This window comes from Nematolebias whitei, chromosome 2 (assembly GCF_014905685.2).
Source record: "Nematolebias whitei isolate Nwh7 chromosome 2, NemWhi1, whole genome shotgun sequence".
NCBI classification, from domain to species: Eukaryota; Metazoa; Chordata; class Actinopteri; order Cyprinodontiformes; family Rivulidae; genus Nematolebias; species Nematolebias whitei.
The window spans coordinates 35869460-35890212 of record NC_056499.1 but is presented as its reverse complement, the minus strand read 5'-3'; the positions used below and the strand labels follow the sequence as shown (position 1 = coordinate 35890212).

The window sequence follows — 20753 nt, the reverse complement described above, 5'->3', positions numbered from 1 at the left end:
TGGCACTCTTCTTTCTCAGACTCTCTTTGTTCCTGAGCTTTGCCATCTCCTCGTCTTGTGATATCCCACCCATCTAATTACTATCAACACATCCGCCCCTCATCCCCCTCACATCTCTGCATTCCTGTCTCACTGTAGACACTTCTCAACCCCCACCCACCCCCAGCACCTCGTTTTAATCACTCCCCTGGCATTACACTGCTGCCCTCTTTGTTTGATCTGCTTCTAGCTTTGACTTACATTTGTGTGGCGTCTTGATTGTTTTTGGAAATCTTCTGACGGTTGATGGAGTCTGTGTGTTGACCCTGAATGAATTATTGTTTGAGCATCAATTCCTCTTTCGGTGAACTACACCTAATAGTAAAAACAAGCTGAAACACAAAACGTTTAAACCAAATTTGTTGTAAGATAATGGATTTAAAAACATATTACAGATGAAACGTAGACTGAGGAAAATCTAAAGAATTAAAACGTGCATCCCTTTCCTTGATCTGGGCTGCTCTTTATTGCTCCCATAAACGTCTAATTTCTCTTCATTGCATCGCAGAGTATCCTGATGCATGCTCAATAATCGCAGAGTACATCCACAAAAAGCTTCTAGGAATGAGCTCTGTCTGGGGAGCCATTAGCTGCAGACAGCAGAGAGGGAAGCTGAATCAACGCCATCAAATATGAAAGTGTAGTTTGTGACGATGTTGCATTATTAATGACTCCTTTAGCTCCAAGTGCAATTTTTCCATTTCTGTTCCCAGCTCAGGCCAGAAGGGGCGTGGTTTAAATCTGGCTTTGACCACAGCTGACTACAATTACCGGGTACATCCTGACAAATGTTTCCTTTCAGAGCCATTAGGAAGGTTGTAGCTGTTTGGAGGGCGTACTGGACATTGTTTGGTGTCTTTCTGAGGGTTTGTGGTTTGTAAAAAAAAGTGTTACGCTGCATACATTTCCTTCCATCCATCCATCATTTTCCGCTTGTTCCAAAGTTGGGTCGCGGGGGCAGCAGCTTGAGCAGGGAGGCCCAGATATATCTTTACAGCCACCTCTTCTAGCTCTTCTGGGGGGACCCCAAGGTGTTCCCAGGCCAACTGAGAGACATAGTCTCTCCAGCGTGTCCTGGGTCTTCCCCGTGGTCTCCTCTCAGTCGGACATACCTGTAGCACCTCCCTAGGGAGGCGTCCCAGGGGGCATCCTTACCAGATGCCCGAACCACCTCAACTGGCTCCTTTTGATGTGGAGGAGCAGCGGCTGTATACATTTAGAGAGTAAATTGGGATCTACTGTGCAGAAACCGCTAATGCTGCACTTTACGTGGTGGAAACTTTAAACTAAGGAAAACCTGACTTAGGAAAAGTCCATTTTTTTATTTGTTTGCGTTTCTCATAAGCAGTGCAGGCAACATTTTGATGGCAACAGGCGAGGATGCAATAAATTCATACTAATCTAAGTTCATGGGGGAAACCAATGCAGACATGTTCTTGTTTTTAGTTTTCTACATCGCCTTACAACCTAGCTGTTTTTTGTTACATTTTTTAATACCATTTTATTTTCACTTGTTGTTCTCAGTTCTTATGTATGCCTCTTTAGTGATTGTCTACTGTTGTCTTTGTCCACTGTTGTCATCACTATCTAAAAAAGTTACGTCTGGTCCTCTGGACATGCCAAAAACAAAACAAAGCAAAAAAAAAAAAAAATGTAGAAACGTTTCATCTTTCATCCGAAAGACTTCCTCAGCCTGAGGTGCTGTTTTCAGCTCAGTCTCTTAAATAGCACCTTCTCAGAGTGGATCAACCAGTTTTGCTGTTGACAACCAAAACCAGCTGATCACATGCTCAAGAAGGACCATCAGCCTAACAATGGATCATTAGCACACTGATGGCTGTTTACTATTCACAGGGGGTTGAGTGATACTAGCAATCACAGCATTGTAAGAGAGGGACAGTTGAACCCGGAGGCCTCCACCCCTGTTTAATGATGGACGATTTCTTTCCACAAAGATGGCCTCCTTTACTCCTCTCTCAAACCATCGTTCCTCTCTGTCCAGGATGTGAACATCTTCATCCCTGAAAGAGTGACCGCTGGCCTGGAGATGAGTGTAGACCACAGAGTCCTGGCCTGATGATGTTGATCTTCTGTGCTGGTCCATCCTTTTGGCCAGTGGCTGTTTAGTTTCCCTGATGTAAGACTGATCACAGCCCTCCTGACACTGAACAGCATACACAACATTACTCTGTTTGTGCCGGGGGACTGGATCTTTGGGATGAACCAGTCTTTGCCGTAATGTATTTTGAGGTTTAAAAGCCACTGGGACGTTATGTTTAGAAAATAAACATCTCAGTTGTCATCACTCTTTGTTAAATTTCAGGTCTCTCTTGTAAATGAGTCCCCGAGGCTCAATGGGACTAACCTGTATAAATAAAGGTTGAATGAATACTTATGTCTATATTTAGAATTATGATAAACATATTTATAATATTTGTTCTTTTATGACTTAAGGGTTATTTTATTTAAAAAAAATATACATTATTTTTCTCTGGGTTTATTTTCTTAATGAATATCATTTCCATGGTAGGCATTTGTATTGTTAGATGTTGTGCCATCTCAAAGATGACGTTATTCACAAGTCACATTTGAAGATTGATGGTGGTCTTAGATTGTGACCTTAAACAAAGGACCACACTGGGTGAATACTTCTTTGCCTATTGCAAGATTCACTGTGTGCCACTGACGACAGTTGTTGTTTTTTTTTTCTTTCGGCTGCTCCCTTCTTCAGGGAGCAGCCGAAAGAACAACCTAAGTCACACGAAGACTTGGCAATTATTTTTACACCAGATGTCCTTCCTGACACAACCACAGACCATCGAGCTACCACAGCCCTCTGTGTGGAGCAGAGAGCTGCTATCTAGGGTGTCCGAGGGAGCAGATGGTGGAGGTTAACGGCCTTGCTCAAGGGTCCAGAGTGGGGTAAATGAGGGTGGAGGCAGGTGTGGGTGTCTCACCAATCCCACGCACATTTTGATGTTGTCTGTACCGGGAGTTGAACCAGCGGCCATCCGATCTTCTCACCTTCTGTAACCTCTGCACTGCCATTGAGACTGACGAAAGTGCCCTGACTAAAATCGTTCCTAACAGGAACATATTTAGTTTTTAATATGTGCAAATACATAATGTGAAAAGTAAACTAGTAAAATAAATTATTAATCTAAAATCTTCTTACAGTTCTGATGGAAATTCCTTTCTTTAAAATATCAATTTTAGGGAATTTCAGAGAAAACAATAAAACATAATTGACATTAATAATTCTTTCTTTAATAATTTAGGCGGCTGTTGCCGAGTGGTTAGAGCAGTCGTTCTCCTGTGCAAGAGTTGGGGGCTTGAATCCACCAGCAGTCACATGCCGAAGTGTCCCTGGGCAAAACACTGAACCCCTCACTGCCTCTGATGTGTGTCCCATCAGTGTATGAATGTGATAAAGCTCTGATTAGTCTCATTAGAATGATTTGTTCAATTAGCTTTGTAGAGATCTAGTAGAGTGCTGTATGAATGGGTAAATGAGGACACAGGTTGTGTTGTAAAGAGCTTTGAGTGTCTTGATCAGATAGAAAGGTGCTATATAAGTACAGTCCATTTACCATTTATAATTCATACACACCAATATAACATACTGTGATTCTGTTTTCATTTATTTATTTGTTGATTAATTACTGAGACAATCAAACGAGCAGGTAATTTGGGAACATTAGCCTTTGAGCCTCTCTGTCTCTGCTGTGTCCGCAGGAACTGGCTGATCTGCGCCACGTTCATGCCAAGCTGAAGAAGCAGTTCCAGGAGAAGACCGCAGAGCTCGCACATGCAAACCGCAGGGTGGAGAGCCACGATGCTGAAGTCAAAAAGCTCCGTCTGAGGGTGGAGGAGCTCAAGAAAGAGTTGGGACAGGCTGAGGATGAGGTAGGAACACAGCTGTATGCTACTGATACGTGCTGTGTAAAAATAAGAACCAGAGAAATTAATGAACATGTCCATATATTAAAAGCTTTTGAATTTTCTGTTCAGTTTACTTATAAACAACAAATGTCTCAGGCACTGTACAAAAACAGTCACATTCATTATACAATGCCAATTAGTAAAAATGATCTATCTAAGGAAGCCAGCAGATTGCATGAATTCTTAACTTCTTATCCTGAGAAAGAAATTGGCAACAGTGGAAAGAAAATACTTTTTGTGTTTAACTCAAGTTTTTGCCATGTTTAAAGTACTTTGTGGTACTTTTTTCCATTCATTTTAATCTGATCTTTTCTTCAAGTTGCAGCACGTCAGGTCTATCAGGCCTTTCCGTTACTTAAAACCACTTGTGGCTCATGTATACAGTTGATCAGTTGTTCAACATAATGCACACCATTTCATTGTGAAGAGATGAACAAGTTAAAAATAAAATTAACATGTGATGACTGTCTTTGTTTTAACCTATTAATTTAATAGAATTAGTATTAATTCTCACTTCAACCTAAACCACAATTTGTTCACTTTTATAAATATTTACAGAATATTTTTATTTCTTATTACCAAAAGAATCTGATTTATGTATTTCATTATAAAAAGAGATATAATGAGAAAACGTGTAATAATCCAAGATTAAATTTGAGTCATTGCTGGTTCGGCCCTCCGACACATTTCAGATTTTTCATGCGGCCCCCTGAAGAAATTAATTGCCCACCCCTGCTTTAGACATCAAGAGACCTCCAGCAGAACTGAGCTCAGGAGGGGCAGACATCTTCCTCGCCTGGCTGGGGTTGGAGAGGACAGGAAAGTTTCCCCCGTTTCAAACTCTGCAAGACAAAAGTCATTCACTCCTGTCTGTCGATGCTCAAACATGTTGGGTGTAAAGCAGGTCATTTTAAAACTAGAGCAAGACCGACAAGATTAATAAAAATGAGTTAATTTATGATTTTGTCTATCCACAAACTTAACACAAACAACTATTCCACCGTAGACAAGCACGAAAAACTTGGCGCTGCATTCACTTTGTGCACATGTGCAGACTGACAGTTCAATGTGCAAACTCGAATAGACCTCAACAATAGATCAACGCTTGTTCTGATGTTTTCAAGTCAAAATGTTTAACATGAAATAGACCTGTTGGGAATTCATAATGTTGCTTTAGTACCCCTTCAACATTAGAAGAGTTGACGCTGAGGAACAATTCTCTGGAATAAATAAAGAAACTGTAGCAACTGGCTAAAGTTTTAGGTTCCAGTTATCTTTACTGATCTTGCATGTGGTTTGAAAACCATCACATTTATTTATTTATTGTTTGTACACAGTAGACCCTCGTTTAGTGCAAGGATTACGTTCCGGACCCCCCGCAATAAGTGAAAATCAGTAAAGTAGTGATGTTATATTTATTGTAGTATTTATATGTATTTTAAGGCTTTATAAACCCTTCCCCCACTCTTGCAATGTTCTAAACTCCTCAACCTATGTCATTTTAACAACATACGTATAGTACTGTATATGTAGCTACTAAATTTTACTCACCAGCTGTCAGAACAGCAGCGGCTCTCGGTTCTGCTCCGTTCTGGTCCGACTCGGTTCCGTTTCTGCAGAACTATCCTGCAGCAACAAAGCACACGATGTTCTAAACTCTTAAACCTACGTCATTTTAACCACATACGTATATGTACCTACTAAATTTTACTCACTAACTCTGCAGAACCACGAAAGAGAGAGTCCGCTTAAGTTGAACCGCGAAGTAGCGAGGGACTACTGTATAGGAGTAAAGGCCTTCATGATGTTTGTTGTCGTGTGTTCAGCTGGACGAGTCTCATAACCAGACGAGGAAGCTGCAGAGGTCTCTGGATGAGCAGGTGGAGCAGACTGATAATCTGCAGGTACAACTGGAGCACCTTCAGTCCAGGTGAGACACAAACACACACATTTTATGGCTCTTTGGAGAACAATAAATAAGAACGTAGCATACTAAAAATCAGTCAAAGTTTGTGGTGCGCAGAGTAATTCTATCTAGTAATATTGTGCTAAATGCTGCACTGTATTACTGGTTAGCAAACAATGAGTTTAATTTACTCTCAGAAATACAAGTAGAATGATTTGCAATAGCTTTTGCGCTCCTATATTCTCATGACCAGCCATGAAGTACCCAACTGTGAAGCTGCCAGACTGTCTGTAATCCTCACTTCGCCTCGTCTTACGAGCTGAACTTGTGCTGCGTGTGTGCACCTGCCTGTCACTCAGCTGAGCTCTCACACTCTGTCATCTTTGCACAGTCCTTGTCTTATTTTATCCTCTGCCTCTCCCATAGTGCTCTCTCGGTTATGACTGGTTTTGACCCACCAGCCAATCGCGGCGCTCCCTGTCGCAGGTTTCCGTAGTAACAGGGAGCTCGTGCTGCTCTGCCCTTGTGCATAAGTAGCAGACACAAATCTTTGTGTTCTTTAAGAGTTCAGGCTTTCCCCCATTCTGGATTCATTCCCCAGTTTCTCTGGGACTTCATCACTATGTGTGTATGTGCGGGGGCGGGGGGGCGCACATGCTTTATTGTCTTATGATAAGTGTATTAAAAGCTCGTCCTTCATGTTGATGGATGTCTCCTTTCTTTTCTACATAACTTCATCCTGTTGTTCTGTTTGACTCTGTGTACCAACAACTATTTTTGTGTTATAGACGACCTCTTCACTCTACATGCTCTTTAGCTACTCATCATCGCCCATGGTGTACAGCACCTGTGGTACCATGGCTTCATCAGTACTGCATGTACAGGACTACTTTAATTACAGTAGTCCCTCGTTTATCGCGGGGTTTAGGGGACCACGCCCACCCTCGATAAGTGAAAAACCGTGAAGTATGGATACAGTAGCAAGTTCAAGTAAACTTTGTTGTCATTACCATTGCATGTGGTACATGATTGAGATATATATAAATATATATATATATATATATATATTATATATCTAATATACCAGTTTCTCTCCCAATCTCTCTCCTTCTCTCTAAATAAACCATTTAAAATTAAATACTGTAATATTTTAAATAAACAGTGCATGCATTGATTGTTTATTTAAAATATTACAGTATTTAAATTTAAATTGTAGAGAAGTGCAGCAAGACATCAGCTCTGCAGCGCGGAGCAGAAATGCACTTCTTGATCAATTGCACTGAAACAACTGAACATAGAAGTTCTAAAATTATTTTAAATTACTTTTAACACTTTTTAAATTTTGTGATTATGGTGATTTTACGATGTGACATGCTTTGAATTTTAAGCTGGAAGACAAAAGTCGATCTGTGCATCTGGACAGCAAAGGGTTAACCCTTCTCAAAGCTGCTGCAGCTGGAGGAGAAATGTGTGGGTGGTGGAGCGGAGATCATGACAGGCTGCAGAGGGAGCTTCTCTCTGCACCTGTGGTCTGCACACTGGTGCAGCAGGTGCTAAATCATTTAAAATATTGTATTTTGGTGTGGTATGGTATAAAGTTTATTCATTTTAAAAAAGTACAAAACAATTCAGGTCTCTCTTGTAAATGAGTCCTCGAGGCTCAATGGGATTTACCTGTATAAATAAAGGTTGAATGAAACAATTCCATAACAATATAAAAAGATACAAGATTTAAAATGAAAGGCAGCAGAAAGAAGAAAAAATCTTATTATATCTGCCCCTTTTTTCAAACAATTATTTCAATCATAATAATCTTCAAGTTTTCAATCATAATAATCTTCGAGTAAATAAATTTGATTCATTTAAATAAATTTTAAATAAACCATCCATGCCGCTCGTGTGGCTCATCCATCAATCAGCCAGTTGTGTGTCTTGTCCACTCTTACTTTGAAAAACCGTGAAAGAGCGAGTCCGCAAAAATTGAACTGCGAAGGAGTGAGGGACGATTGTACTTGATTTTCATGAAGTCCAGCAAACGTGTTCTAGTATTCTAAAGTCATGGTATTTAGTCAGTGCATTTTCACAACTGTGTAGTATTTTAAAGAGAACATCCACTTCAGCTATGAAGTTTTTATATAAAAGATCAAAACCAAAGTAACTGGAACTTAATTAAATGAGCAACAGAGCCAAACATTTGTCTTTTCAGAGGAAACAATCTATGAGAAGTTGTAAGCTGTGGTGAATGAAAGCCTCTCAGCTTTCTGAAAATATTTACAATACAACTTTATTAAGAGTTCTGAGGTTTACAGTCGATCCTTTGCTGGTTTTCTGGGCACGTTCCACTGGAAAGAAGCCTCGGGGCCGACCCAGAACTTGCTGGAGGGATTGTGTATCTTCTGGCTTTGGAACGCCTTGGGGTTCCCCAGGATGAGCTGGAGAGTGTCACCAGGGAGAGGGATGTGTGGGGTTCTCTCGTGGATCTGTTGCCTCCATGACCCGACTACAGATGAGGGGTAGAAGATGGAGGTGGAGCATTGATCCTTCTGGCTTTCTTGTTTTCTTTGGATGAAAGTTTTTGTCAGAGCCCACAATGAGTGGGCTTGTTTTTCAGTTCAAATAGATACTTGCAGGTGAAAGAGATGAGGGGGCAGAAAGGGAACAAACCCAGATGGAAGTGTTTGACCCTCTGATAAATTTTCCAATAGATCTGTTGATGCCGGTGCATCAAGCCAGTTCCAGTGTCTGAGTTTCAGTTGGGAATTTTATCTTTATATCAAAGTAGGAGTTTCAGGTAGCTGCTGACGGCCTGTCTTGGTTTCTGTGCATCAGCTGGAGTTGAACACAGAGGCTTTCTGAAGGTCACTTGTGATAGAAGACACACAAAGGCAGCCATGTTCGTGTTTCTCATATGCTGGAAGATATATCAAGTTTATAACAAGCGCAGAGCACAAAGATGGAGCATTTTCACCTTTAGATTCTTGCTCCTGACAGTCTCAGTATCACAGACTCACCAGCTGTTTTTGTTACAGACCTGGAAAAAACAACAATGTTGTGTGCATGCAGGTCAAGGTTTATTGAATTCAGCAGTGTGAAGGTGTGATTAGGTAAAATACACCTGACTGTGGCAGCTGTGTGTGCATGTGCGGCTCTGCTCGATGTATGTCGTTGAAGACGCATGGACCTAGCCTGTCACAATAACAAATAGCCCCCGGGCCTTGAGTTCGGCACATACGGCTTAGCTTCTCAGCTTAGCTGCTTTTAACAATTTAAAAACATGATTTTGGATGTTTAAAACTGATTTTAAAGAGAAAGGGAGGGGTCATTGAAGAACACCGGAGTTGAGCTTCCAGTGTCTTCAGTAGAAAGAGAGAGAGAGACGAAGAAACGATAAAGCTGATGAATGAAAATGAGGTTGATAATTTTCAGTTATCATTTGATTTATTGTTTATTGCAACGGGCCTACATGGACCACAGGCTGACGGGAATGAAAACCCAAGTCAAAAAGATTAATGTAGACCAGGGGTCAGCAACCTTAAATACTCAAAGAGCTGTATGGACCGTCACCCACTGGAAAAACAGTCACCTTCATCTTCACACAGGAGTGCAAGCTGTCGTCTGTGAGGCGTGAGCAATGTTTGTTTTTAACGTAGTTCATTTTGGAGAAGACCTGCTCACATGCGTATGAGGATCCGAAGATCAACAGGACTCCAAATGCATACTTCATGTTCGTGTAAGTGTCGGAGATGGCATTCCATGTTTCAAACACAAGTTTGTCCTGTTTGAGAAGGTTTTCAGTTTCATTTGTGATTCTGAGCAAGAACGGCCTTCTGTCAGGCGACATCTTCAAGATCAGCTGTCAAGCATTTGGACTTGGACATCCATAAATCTTTGTTGGCGATGTCGGCCAGTTCCATCTCAAGATCGGGTTGACTTACACCTGCAAATGCCGTCATATTCAACAGGGATGGATCGATGCTCGGGAGTGACGGGGAAGGACGATGTGTTTTTTTTCCCTCTGAACTCAGAATCGTCTCTCAAACCATGTTTGCATTGCTGTGACTGCAAATACTGACAATTCATTGTATTGTGACCATGTTTGAACTCAGAGAGGGGAAATGAGACGGTGTACTTCGCTGTAAATCTCTGGCTAACACTGTCAGTTTGTGCTCAAATGCCAAAACCTCCTCCAGCACGTGCAGAGCTGCGCCTCCTCTTCCCTGAGGAGATGTGTTCAGGTGTGCTGTCAGCGTCACGCCCACTGTAAAGTGCAGCTTTTCCAGGAAAGGTGAGCTCTTTGCTGCCCAGGAAAGTTGTCACTTCTTCCAGACATGTGGCAAAGTGTTTCAGCACCTCCTCTCTGGACAGCCACCGGACTTTGATGTGCAGCAGGAGGTCAGGATACACGCTGTCCACCTCCACGCACGTCTGCGATTGTGACGCATATTTTGTTAGACAAAACTTAAAGCTTTTTATTTTAATGTTACAAGAACACCATTATCTTCACATTTAGAATTACATTTAAAAAAATGAACAAACTAAAATAAAAGTACATTTAAATTAATACTCATTATTCATTTTCCAAAGTCACAGGAAGCCGCAGCAGCTCCGGAGCCGCGGTTGCCGACCCCTGGTCTACAAATACGGCTGTGGTTCTAAGAACGGGCAATGAGTGTTGACTGTTCTAAAAGTTGTTTTTTCATTCAATCTTTATTTATACAGGCTAGTCTCATTGAGCCACGAGGACTCATTTACAAGAGAGACCTGTTCCAGACCAAACATATGAAGTAGACCACAATAACAATAAACAATAATAATAAAGACAAAACATTATTTTTTATTTTTATAGAATTAATATATTAAAGTAAACTAATTCAAATAGTTAAAGTATTGTTGATGTGTTTAGAACAACTCTCAGCTGCTACCACACCAAATTTTAGCTCCGTATCTGTAAAATAAATCTGAATTAATGGAGTTATCCGTTAATTCAGCAGCACGGTGGCGCAGCTGGTAGAGCTGCTGCCTCTCAGTGAGCAGGTCCCTGGTTCAAACCCCGGTTCGGAGGCCTTTCTGGGTGGAGTTTGCATGTTCTCTCCGTGCATGCGTGGGTTTTCTCCGGGTTCTCTGGTTTCCTCCTACAGACCAAAAACATGCATGTTAGGCTGATTGGTAACTCTAAATTGTCCCTAGGTGTGAGTGAGAGAGTGAATGGTTGTTTGTCTCGTTTGTCTCTATGTGTCCCTGTGATGGACTTGCGACCTGTCCAGGGTGTACCCCGCCCCTCGCACAGTGACTGCTGGACATGGGCACCGGCGACCCCCGTGACCCAAAAATGGAAGAAGCGAGTAAAAGATGATGATGGATGGATGGATGGATGGAGTTATCCAACAGGAAAAAAGCAAATGGATGTAAAGAGCTGCCAGAGAGCAGGATTCACAGAGACATGATGGTATTATAGTTTTGCTAATCACCACATTCTCTTTACATACTTTGTGTTTTCTGTAATTTTGAGCTGCTTGAATGTCCAGTTTTTTTTTTCACCTATTGCTCTTTGTAACAAAGATGAAAAGACAAACAGTCTTACGTAAAGGTGCACAGAGAGCGTAGGCTCATGCCCTGGCAGCAGCTTGACACTGTACCTGTAGTTTGACACCACTCTCTCTCTGTGTTTGCCTCAGACTCCGGCGACAGCAGCAGAATCCTGGTCTCTTTGGAAAGATGCGATCCACTCGGTTCAGTCCTGAAAATACTGACGGTCCAAACAGTGACATGGACGAGGAGGACGAGGACCTGCAGCTCCAGATACCTTGACACGCGTGCACACTCGTACAGCGAAATGTCGGATACACAGCAGTCAGAGAAGTTATGTGAACTCCAGCTAGAAGACTTCTAGAAATGTCGATGTTTTGCTGGAGGCAACACGACTCCAGTGTTTTACTCTGGAGCATACGTGCTTACAGAGCAACACGACACTGAGCTCAAACCCAGCTGGAGTGTGACAGAAGGTCTGGACAGTGTGCTTAAATGAAAGAGTCTGTTTTTTAGTATTTTTGTAAACTTTTACATAATCATTTCGTCAAAAGGCAAGGTGTTTGCTCATTTTCATTCTTACCTCATATGCACAAACATTGTAGCCTTCTTATCTGAACAACGCCACTGTAAGTAATTATGTCTGAATCCTTCCTTTAATAAACAGTATTAGTATTTTACACATCTGTCAGCGAAGAGAAAAAGGCTTTTTTCCTCTCTCTTTAGCATTTGAAGTGTTTATTTGTATACTACAGTGTTCATCTTAGAATCTAATGTGTTCTTTTTAAAAAAAACATTTGATGTGTTCAAAGTTTGCCTGTGCTGGGAATGAATGCTACACAGTAATTTACTGTTGCCGACCAGACAGAGATAAAAACAGCAACCCATTACCCAGAAATCTGTGAATAGCGCAGAGCCTATGGTTCGTAAACTTTAGAAACTTTGCTGCTGATACTGCCACCGTAAACACGTGACTGTGATGGGTGTTTTGTACTTTCAATATATGCAAAACGCAGCCCTTCAGGAACCCAAACAGTTGTCTGAATGTTCTTCCTGATGTGCTCAAAGATCAATTAGGTGCCACTGGGAGCCCTTTGAAACGTTCTTTAACCCCAGTAGGTGAGCTCAAGCTGCGATGTCGCCCTGCAGGCTCAAAACGCACCATGTCAGCGTACTGATGAACTGAAGAGACGACATTAGAGGGGGAGTTCAAGACTCTGAGCGCAACTGTGACTTCACCAGTTTCTCATGAAATTTCCACACAGAATACTCTGCCTGTTTTTGCAGAACTCCCACAGGACTAAGAGTACCGTATTTTTCGTTGTATAAGTCGCACCTTTTTGCATAAATGTGCAGGTCCTGCAACTTATGCACCAAAGCAACAAATATACATTTTTTCCCGTATTTATAACTCAATATTTGTCTGAAATCTGACAATTTCATTCATTCTGACATGGAAAATATTGACCACTACCATTTTCAGCTGCTAGAGGGCCATCAACCTATATGTCAAGCCAAGTGTCTCATTAATAGGTAAAAGTGGCTATTAATGAGACACTTTGCTTGCCATACAAAGCCACCTTCGTCTCGCTCTGGAACTCCTGGAGCAAACATCAAATCAGCTGCATTTCGCCACGCCGCCCAGACAAAATGCAGCTGATTTGACCATTAAAGTGCATTTATTAAGGAAAAGTTCACCTGAGACACACCTTTACTATAATGTCGAGCAAACAAATAATTGTTTTTAAGTGTTATTCTTGTTAAATTCTTGTTAAAGTCCTCCAGCGACCACCATTTTGGCAGCCAATCGATTTTTGGCACACCAGCCCACATTTCTAGGTTGTCAGCGGTGACGCATAACAGATGCGACTTATACGGTGAAGCAACTTAATGGTTTTTTTTCCACTTTATTAGACATATTTGGACTGATGCGACTTATACGGAGGTGCGCCGTGTACAGTGAAAAGTACACTAAACGCATCCAAACAGGCACCAAAATATGTCCGTGGTGCCCTCAGCTGTCCAACTACACGTTGGAACTAAAAAAAAATTGTCTTAGTTTGTCAGGATACTACAAAACTAAAGCTGCTTGTCAACAACTGTATGGAAAAGTCCAATTTAAACATTAAAAGGGCAAAACTTTCCATCCATTAGCAAGGATCCATTTCCATCCAGAGCTCACAGCTCTGCATGCATAATTATCTGATTTAACCCTTTTGTGGCAACATGTAACTAAATAATAGTTGTTGGACAATAAGTCTATCCAAGGACTACCCTCAGCAGCCAAGCAAAGAACTGACTGGAAGCGTTTTTGTGTCTTTGTTTTGCAACTTTTTATTGACGTGCAGTTTGCCTTAAAGCTGACAGTAATTCAGTTTGTTCATGTATACCCCCGAGGAGCAGAAACGTTAGAGCTTTTTGACGGTTGCAAAGACAAATGTGTGTTTTGTTGAGTGGTGTCTCTAAAAGAATGAGCAGCCAAGCTCCAAACTCTAAACCTGCACTTCAAAAGAACTCCAGACGTTCTCATATTTCAGGGTTGAGTGTTAAAATGTGGTTCAAAATTGAATTTCTCAGCCTAATCTTCACTTGTTGTTTTTCAACTGGACTGTCGTAAAACCTGCTAACATTCAAACTTCCAGTAAACAGATCTAGTTTGTTGTTTATCTTCAATAGCCTAAAGTCTTCAGCATCCACGCATCCATTTACTGTGCCCGCTTGTCTGTCTCCAGCGGTCATCAGGCGAGAACCAGGGTCCTTCAAAGGGCCACAAACACAGACGACCACACACACTCACATTAAGGAAGTTTAGACCCAGCAGCAACCATTTTCTACACAGAAAACCTAAAGATTTGATACAGTTAGGGTGAAAAGTGATCGTGGGAGCATGAAACTGCTCTGATCAAACATTCCTGTAAGTTGAATGATGATGGACTTCATTACCGATCCGACTATGGTATTCTACAACAGATTAAATGTTGAAGATTGTTGCTTGGATTAAATCTCCAGCCTGTCAAAGAGCTTCATCCTAGCTGTGGATTGAGGCAGCTGAGAAAAACCGTTCAATAATCTGCCACCATCCTCAGGCTCCACACTGACACTGGAAAGGGACCAAAATATTTGTACTGTTCCGAATCCTGTATTTCTATTTATGCTGTTTTTATGAATATGTTTTTGTTTTATCTGTATCACTGTGTTTTTGTATTAGCTCTATAAATGTCAACGGTTCATTTCAAAGCATCAGTCTCTGAGGTTTTTGTGTTGTTTGGCCAGTCAAAGCTCCTAATAATCATAACTTACAGACATCGTCTCTCTGTCTGCTTGCACTGGATGTGTGGGATGCATGTCATTTTTATGAACAGTGAGTGTTTTACCTGCAGTAGAGTGAGAACCATGACATTCATATTGTTTATTTATTACTTCCATCCATCAGTTTTCCTTACCGGGTCACGGGGAGCTGGTGCCTTTATCCAGCAGTCACTGTGCAAGAGGCGGAGTACATCCTGGACATGTCACAAGTCCATCACAGGGACTCAGAGACAAACAACCTTTTTTATTCTAGAGACAATTGAGTTACTGATTAACTTAACATGCAGGTCTGTGCGAGAAAACTGGATTAAACCTGAAGGTGCACGCAGGGCTTAATTTGTAAACGATCGATGCCAGAACACATAGTGGGCCGGCGGCAGGGGTCCTCCTTCAGAAAATCTTGAGTAAAGTAGAGGTGATTTCCTGCATTTTGGTGTATTTTTTATAGGTTATTAAACATCTACCTTTACCTACATTTGTAAACACTGCTTCTGTCAAGCATCACCCCCACCCTCTTACTTGACGAAACCATCAAGTAAGTCAGGCTCAGAAGTCAATCAATCAATCAGTTTTATTTATAAAGCACCCTTCATACTAAAAGCAGCTCAAAGTGCTGTACAGAATTATAAACAATAAACCCACAAAATAAAAGCAAACAACACACATAAAATAAAATCGTATGGAAAAATTATAGACTGAACAGAAATGAACCAGTTCAGGAAATACAGTTAAAAAGATGGGTCTTGAGCCTGCTCTTAAAAACAACAACATTCTCTGCGGCCCTCAGGTTCTCCGGCAGACTATTCCACAGACGGGGGCCATAGTACTGGAAAGAAGCCTCACCGTAAGTGTGAGTTAGGGTTGGCTTGTTATGCTGCTGTAGGCTTAGACTACTGGAGGACAAATTGACCTCATTTCTTAAAATGAAATGCTAAAATTGAATAGTTTTCATTTTATACCATTTCTATCTTAACATGATATTTGACCTGCCATTGTGTATCTGTTCCTCTCAAACCCAGACGGTCAAAGCAGATGGCCACTTGTCCTGAGCTGGTTCTGCTAAAGGCTTCTTCCTCATGAGGGAGTTTTTCCTTTCCACTGTTGTGCTTGTTCAAGATGAGAGTTCTGCGATGGAGTTAAGTTTAAAGCAGTCTGCTCCTCAGATAATAAATGTTAACTGACTTTTTATATATGAATGTTTCTGTTCAGTGCCCTGAGACGACTTCTGTTGTGACTTGGCGCTATATAAATAAACTGAATTGAATAAAATGTTGGAAGCGTAGCTACAGCTCCATCTCAGCTGGAGCCTCTCTGCCACCCACAGGCTGGAGCAGCTGTTGGTTACCATGGAGACCATGGATGCAGGCTGCCCAACAAGCCACACAAGTTGTTTGGGGCAAGGAGTCCCCTTGCTGCCTTGGTGTGTCTGGAATGACACAACACCAGGTTCTGCTTTACTAAGTGTTTGTTGTCTCCTGATGTTTTTTAAATTAATTTTTTAAGAGAAGTTGCTTCATCAAATCAATATGTGACAAATGAAACTATTTGAATTGACAATAATGAGACTGAACATGCGCATGACTCTCCAGACACAGCGTGTGGGAACGTTTATTTCTTCCACTTGTAATCCTTGTGTTGCATCTGCATCTAGATAAATGTCAGAGTATACATATATACTGTGTATATATATATGTATATGTGGATCTGCATGAATTTTACACAGAGGTAAGCCTCACTTGGCACTTTGTGTGTATATGTGTTGATAGTTTGCTATAACAGAATATTGTGTTGCATATTGACATTTTAAACTTAAGCAAATACCCTCTGTTGCCTCAGGAATAATAAAAAACCCACAGTGCTCCCACATGCTCCGTCTGTGCACGGTGGTGTGTGTTTGTGTTTGCGTGTTGGTCTTCAGCTCGACCCATGAGGACAACAAAGGAGAGATAATTCTCAAATTTGTTAGCTAAGCATCGGACTTTATTGCACAGAGAGCGTGTGTGGTATTTAGTGTTTCTTTGTGTGTGTGTGTGTGTGTGTGGGTGGGTGGGTTGGTGGTTGGGGGGGGGGGGGGGTACTAAGCCTGGAGAAATATGTTCATTATATAAATTTTCTGTCTTTCTCAATAAGATGGTGAAAGAACTGACAGCAGGCTGGCTTTGACCCTTCTATAATTATTATACAGCTATTTTATACACTGTTTCCACCACAAGACATTTGTTAGCAAAGCAAACATGCTTTTAGTTTCTGTTATCAAACTGTTATAAATATTAAGCTACTCTGCTTGTTGGATATTTGAGGAGTGTTTCTGCCACAAGTCCTCCATTAAACTGTCAGTTCTTGGCTGTCATTCCTCCAGCATCACCCACGTTAGGCAGGATGCTGAATCAGTGGCTCTGTTTGTTTGTTTATTTATTTATTTATTTATTCATTTATTTATTTGGGGGTGGGGGTGGGGGAGTTAGTGCAGGAGTGAACACAAATCTCAAAACTGCAGGAGAGCTGTCCTTACTGCTGTGTTGCAGTTCCCCCTTGTGGGCAGTAACTTTCACCCGGTAACTTTTCCAAAGTTTCAAGCAGCAAGCACAGAGTTTAGCAGCTGCTAACAATAAACTGATGACAAAACAAACATCTGGAGTTCAAAATGACAAAACTCTGTTTAGTTCATTATTAACATGCAGAATGTTTTTGGGGGAAAATAATTTCAAGTGTCAGATTCAGAAACTATTTTACCAATCAGCTTCATCTTCTGATTCTGACTGAATTTAGATCTAGTAATGGTCAAATAGCCTCAGTCGTGTTACCAGTTTGAACTAAAGTGTTCTCAGACACACAATGGGACTAAAAGGCACAAAACTCAAACAAACTTCTGTAATAATTGGAACTAATGGCTTAAAAATCAAATTCAGATCTGATTTTTAACCATCAAACTCCATTTTTCAACTACTCCAACAAATTTAGCTAAAAACAAAGTCTTTACGATCACATGCAGCTGTATATATTCACACGTGCACGTGGTGTTAATGGTCTGCGGTTAACCATTATGAATGTGTTGGAAAATATAAAACAGAAATAAACTGAGACAATTTCATTCAACCTTTATTTATACAATAAATAAAATAAAGTTAATCCCATTGAGCCTCGGGGACTCGTTTACAAGAGAGACCTGAAATTTTTAATTTAACTTCCCAAATTTGTGAAGAAAATATTTTTATTAGACAAATTGCCATCTGTAATCTGAAAAGCCAATCAGGTGCAGGGTACCTGATAGGATTTTTAATTCACAATAATTGAATACAATCTGGTTTTGTCTCAGAACTTAAGAACAGTGACAGAAAATCTTATTTATTCACTTGAACATGCTTTTAGGTGAATAATTAAACAAAAAGCGACGTGCATATAAAAACCTGAGCTGGGGACAGGCAAGGGTGGACTTCTGGATGTAACTCTTATGTGGAACACCACCACAGCTGAGGAAGGAGCTGGTGTGTGAGATCTAACCATGATACACCTAACAGCAGTACAGATTATCCAGCCTCCTCAGTCTCTGGATGGAGTCCTGGGAGGAGGAAAAAAATAAAATTATCTGTGCACATATGCATACTGTGAAAACGTGGAAAGTTAGGTTTGAGTTGTTTGATTTAATATGCATATATCTTGAGATTTAGACATTATACTCTGTTCTATTTACTGACTGTCACTGTGAATGATAAACGGTCCCATGTAATAATTTTTTACTGTGACCAGTCAGTGAGGAACAGAAAGAACTGGTTGTTTTGATATCCTAAAGGGCTGATTGACATCGATATGATAGAGTTGATATGATATGGTGACGTGTCTCAGGCAGAGTCCTTGACTCAGATCCACTCCTTCCTGTCTACAAGCAGACCTTTGGAGGGGAGGAGCTGAGGCCTGAGCTGGAAGATTATTCTATAAAACTAATTTGTCCAGTCCAGAGTTGGAGCAGGTCAGGGCTGCACGTGGATGAGAGCACTGATAATAATTGCATGTTCTGTGAATTGTTGGACTGTTCTCCAAAGCTTTGTAAATAAATCTGATGAACTACACCTTGGTCTGTTTGGGAATCTCTGTTTTCCACGACAGTAGCGTACAGGTTTTGAAATGACAAAAGCTGCAGCCATTATCAACATTCTATAAGCAAGCAAACACTTTGTCTTTGAAACTATGCCCACTGACAAATTAACACTGTATTTTGACATTTGTTACAATTTTCACAACTGAAATTGAAAAGACAGAAAAAGCACCCCACTTCGACCGATGGCCGCTGGAGATAGGCACCAGCTCCTCGTGGCTGAACAAGAATGAAAGGATGGTTTCATTAACTGCATTAATAATTATAACCACTAACGAGTGAAATAAAAACTACTACCTTGTTTGAGCAGCATCTGACAGTGAGTGAGACAGCAGCTGAACATTCTGTCCTTGGAGCTGATGTGTTGGAAACATGAAAAATGCAACAGCATTGAGGCCAAGCATGAACCAGTGGTTCAGCAGCGTGGTCCAATGTCCCAGCCCGAACATCTACAGCCTCAACTGGAACAGATGGTGTTCGCTGCTCCACTCAGCCCATTCAGTGCTGAACAAATACATTAGTACTATAATGCCTGCGAGATGAAAACAATGTTTAAAGGTGTTCAGAGACTACTGTACTTTAAAGTTGGTGTGAATGTGTGTTTGTGGATGTGTTCAGGGTGTGTGTGAAGCAAGATAATTGGTCAACAGAGCGCCCAAAGCACAGAACATACATTCAAAATGGAGCCGAGCGATTACAGTGAACTGAGCAGCAGAGAAACAACCATGAAACGTATCTCCTGTTTGAAGTGGAAGCACTTCTTAAATTGTTTTCTACTCATTTCAAGTCAGACAATAGTTGAACAAACCATGTTGTACGTTTACTGACTGCGAAAGAAATCAAATCATCTTTAAGTATAAAGAACATTAAAAATAACCAAAGTTCACCATAGTGCTGCACAAAAAAATCTAAAGTAATACCCCATAAAAGCAAGCAAAACTCAAAAAGTGCCACCTTAAAGTAAGTTTAAAAAAAAAAAAAAGTTAAAACATGAAACAAAATCAGTTTTAAAAGTAATACAAATAAATGTAAAATAAATTACGTACATTTCCAACTGTTCACTTTTTTATTGTCATTACATTTGTTTTAGGTTTGTTTGTTTTTTATGCATTTAAGTTCAAGTATCTTTATTGTCGATCCATCACATGTGGTACATGATGTGGAACAAAATTACAGTATGTACACAGGGTCCCAGTTACAGCCAAAAATAGCAAAATATAAAGTGTAAAAAAAACCAGTAAATAAGGATCTAACATATACACCAAGATATATGCTAAAGACTAAGAGCTTCAGACTTAAGAGCTCAAATTGTGGAAAGGTTCAGGTCCACTCATGGTCTGTACAGTAACATTTCAGTAAAGATTTAAACTGAGAAAAATCCTTCTTTCTCATCATTTCAGATGGTCATATTATTTTTTTCTGACTTGAGATAATATATTAAAGTTCAGAGTTTAACCAACTCTTCCTCCTGGAAGTCTTAAAGTTACTTTGTACACACAACCGTTCTTGTTATTTGGTTAAAAAAAACAAATGGATATGGCCCCAAAACTGGCTCTAGCCCATCCCCCACTCTCCACCCCAAAATCCACAAACAGTGGGTTTAGTTTTGCTGTCACTTATTTCACTCAATGTTCCATCTCAGCTTATCATCCTATCATCTTTCTTGATTACTCCCTCCACTGTTGTTTCAGCATCAAATTTAATAAGCTAATTTGTGTTGAATTCAGCAGAACGGTTACACATTAGCAAAGTGAAAATCAAAGGACTGAGCACACCTCCTTGAGGAACGCCTGTACTCACCATGATGGAGTGTGACATGTTACTACAAATACAAACTGCCTGTTGTCCTTTTCTTGAACAGGCAGTCCAAAATCCAGTTTGAAGGGACAGTACGAGTCCAAGCAGAAAGAGTTTAATTGTAGGCTGCTGCCGGATGGT

General features: G+C 40.7%; 1 protein-coding gene across 1 annotated transcript in view; it reads left to right on the top strand.

The window, feature by feature from the left end:
• The window catches only part of ccdc102a (coiled-coil domain containing 102A), a 41707-nt gene extending 29968 nt beyond the window's left edge, over nucleotides 1–11739 (top strand). The window contains exons 7-9 of the mRNA XM_037697663.1: nucleotides 3775–3945; nucleotides 5808–5911; nucleotides 11563–11739. Coding sequence (XP_037553591.1) covers nucleotides 3775–3945; nucleotides 5808–5911; nucleotides 11563–11695 — 408 coding nt within the window. The 3' untranslated portion in view covers nucleotides 11696–11739. The remainder of the gene's footprint in view (nucleotides 1–3774; nucleotides 3946–5807; nucleotides 5912–11562) is intronic.
• The last annotated feature ends 9014 nt before the right edge of the window (nucleotides 11740–20753 follow it).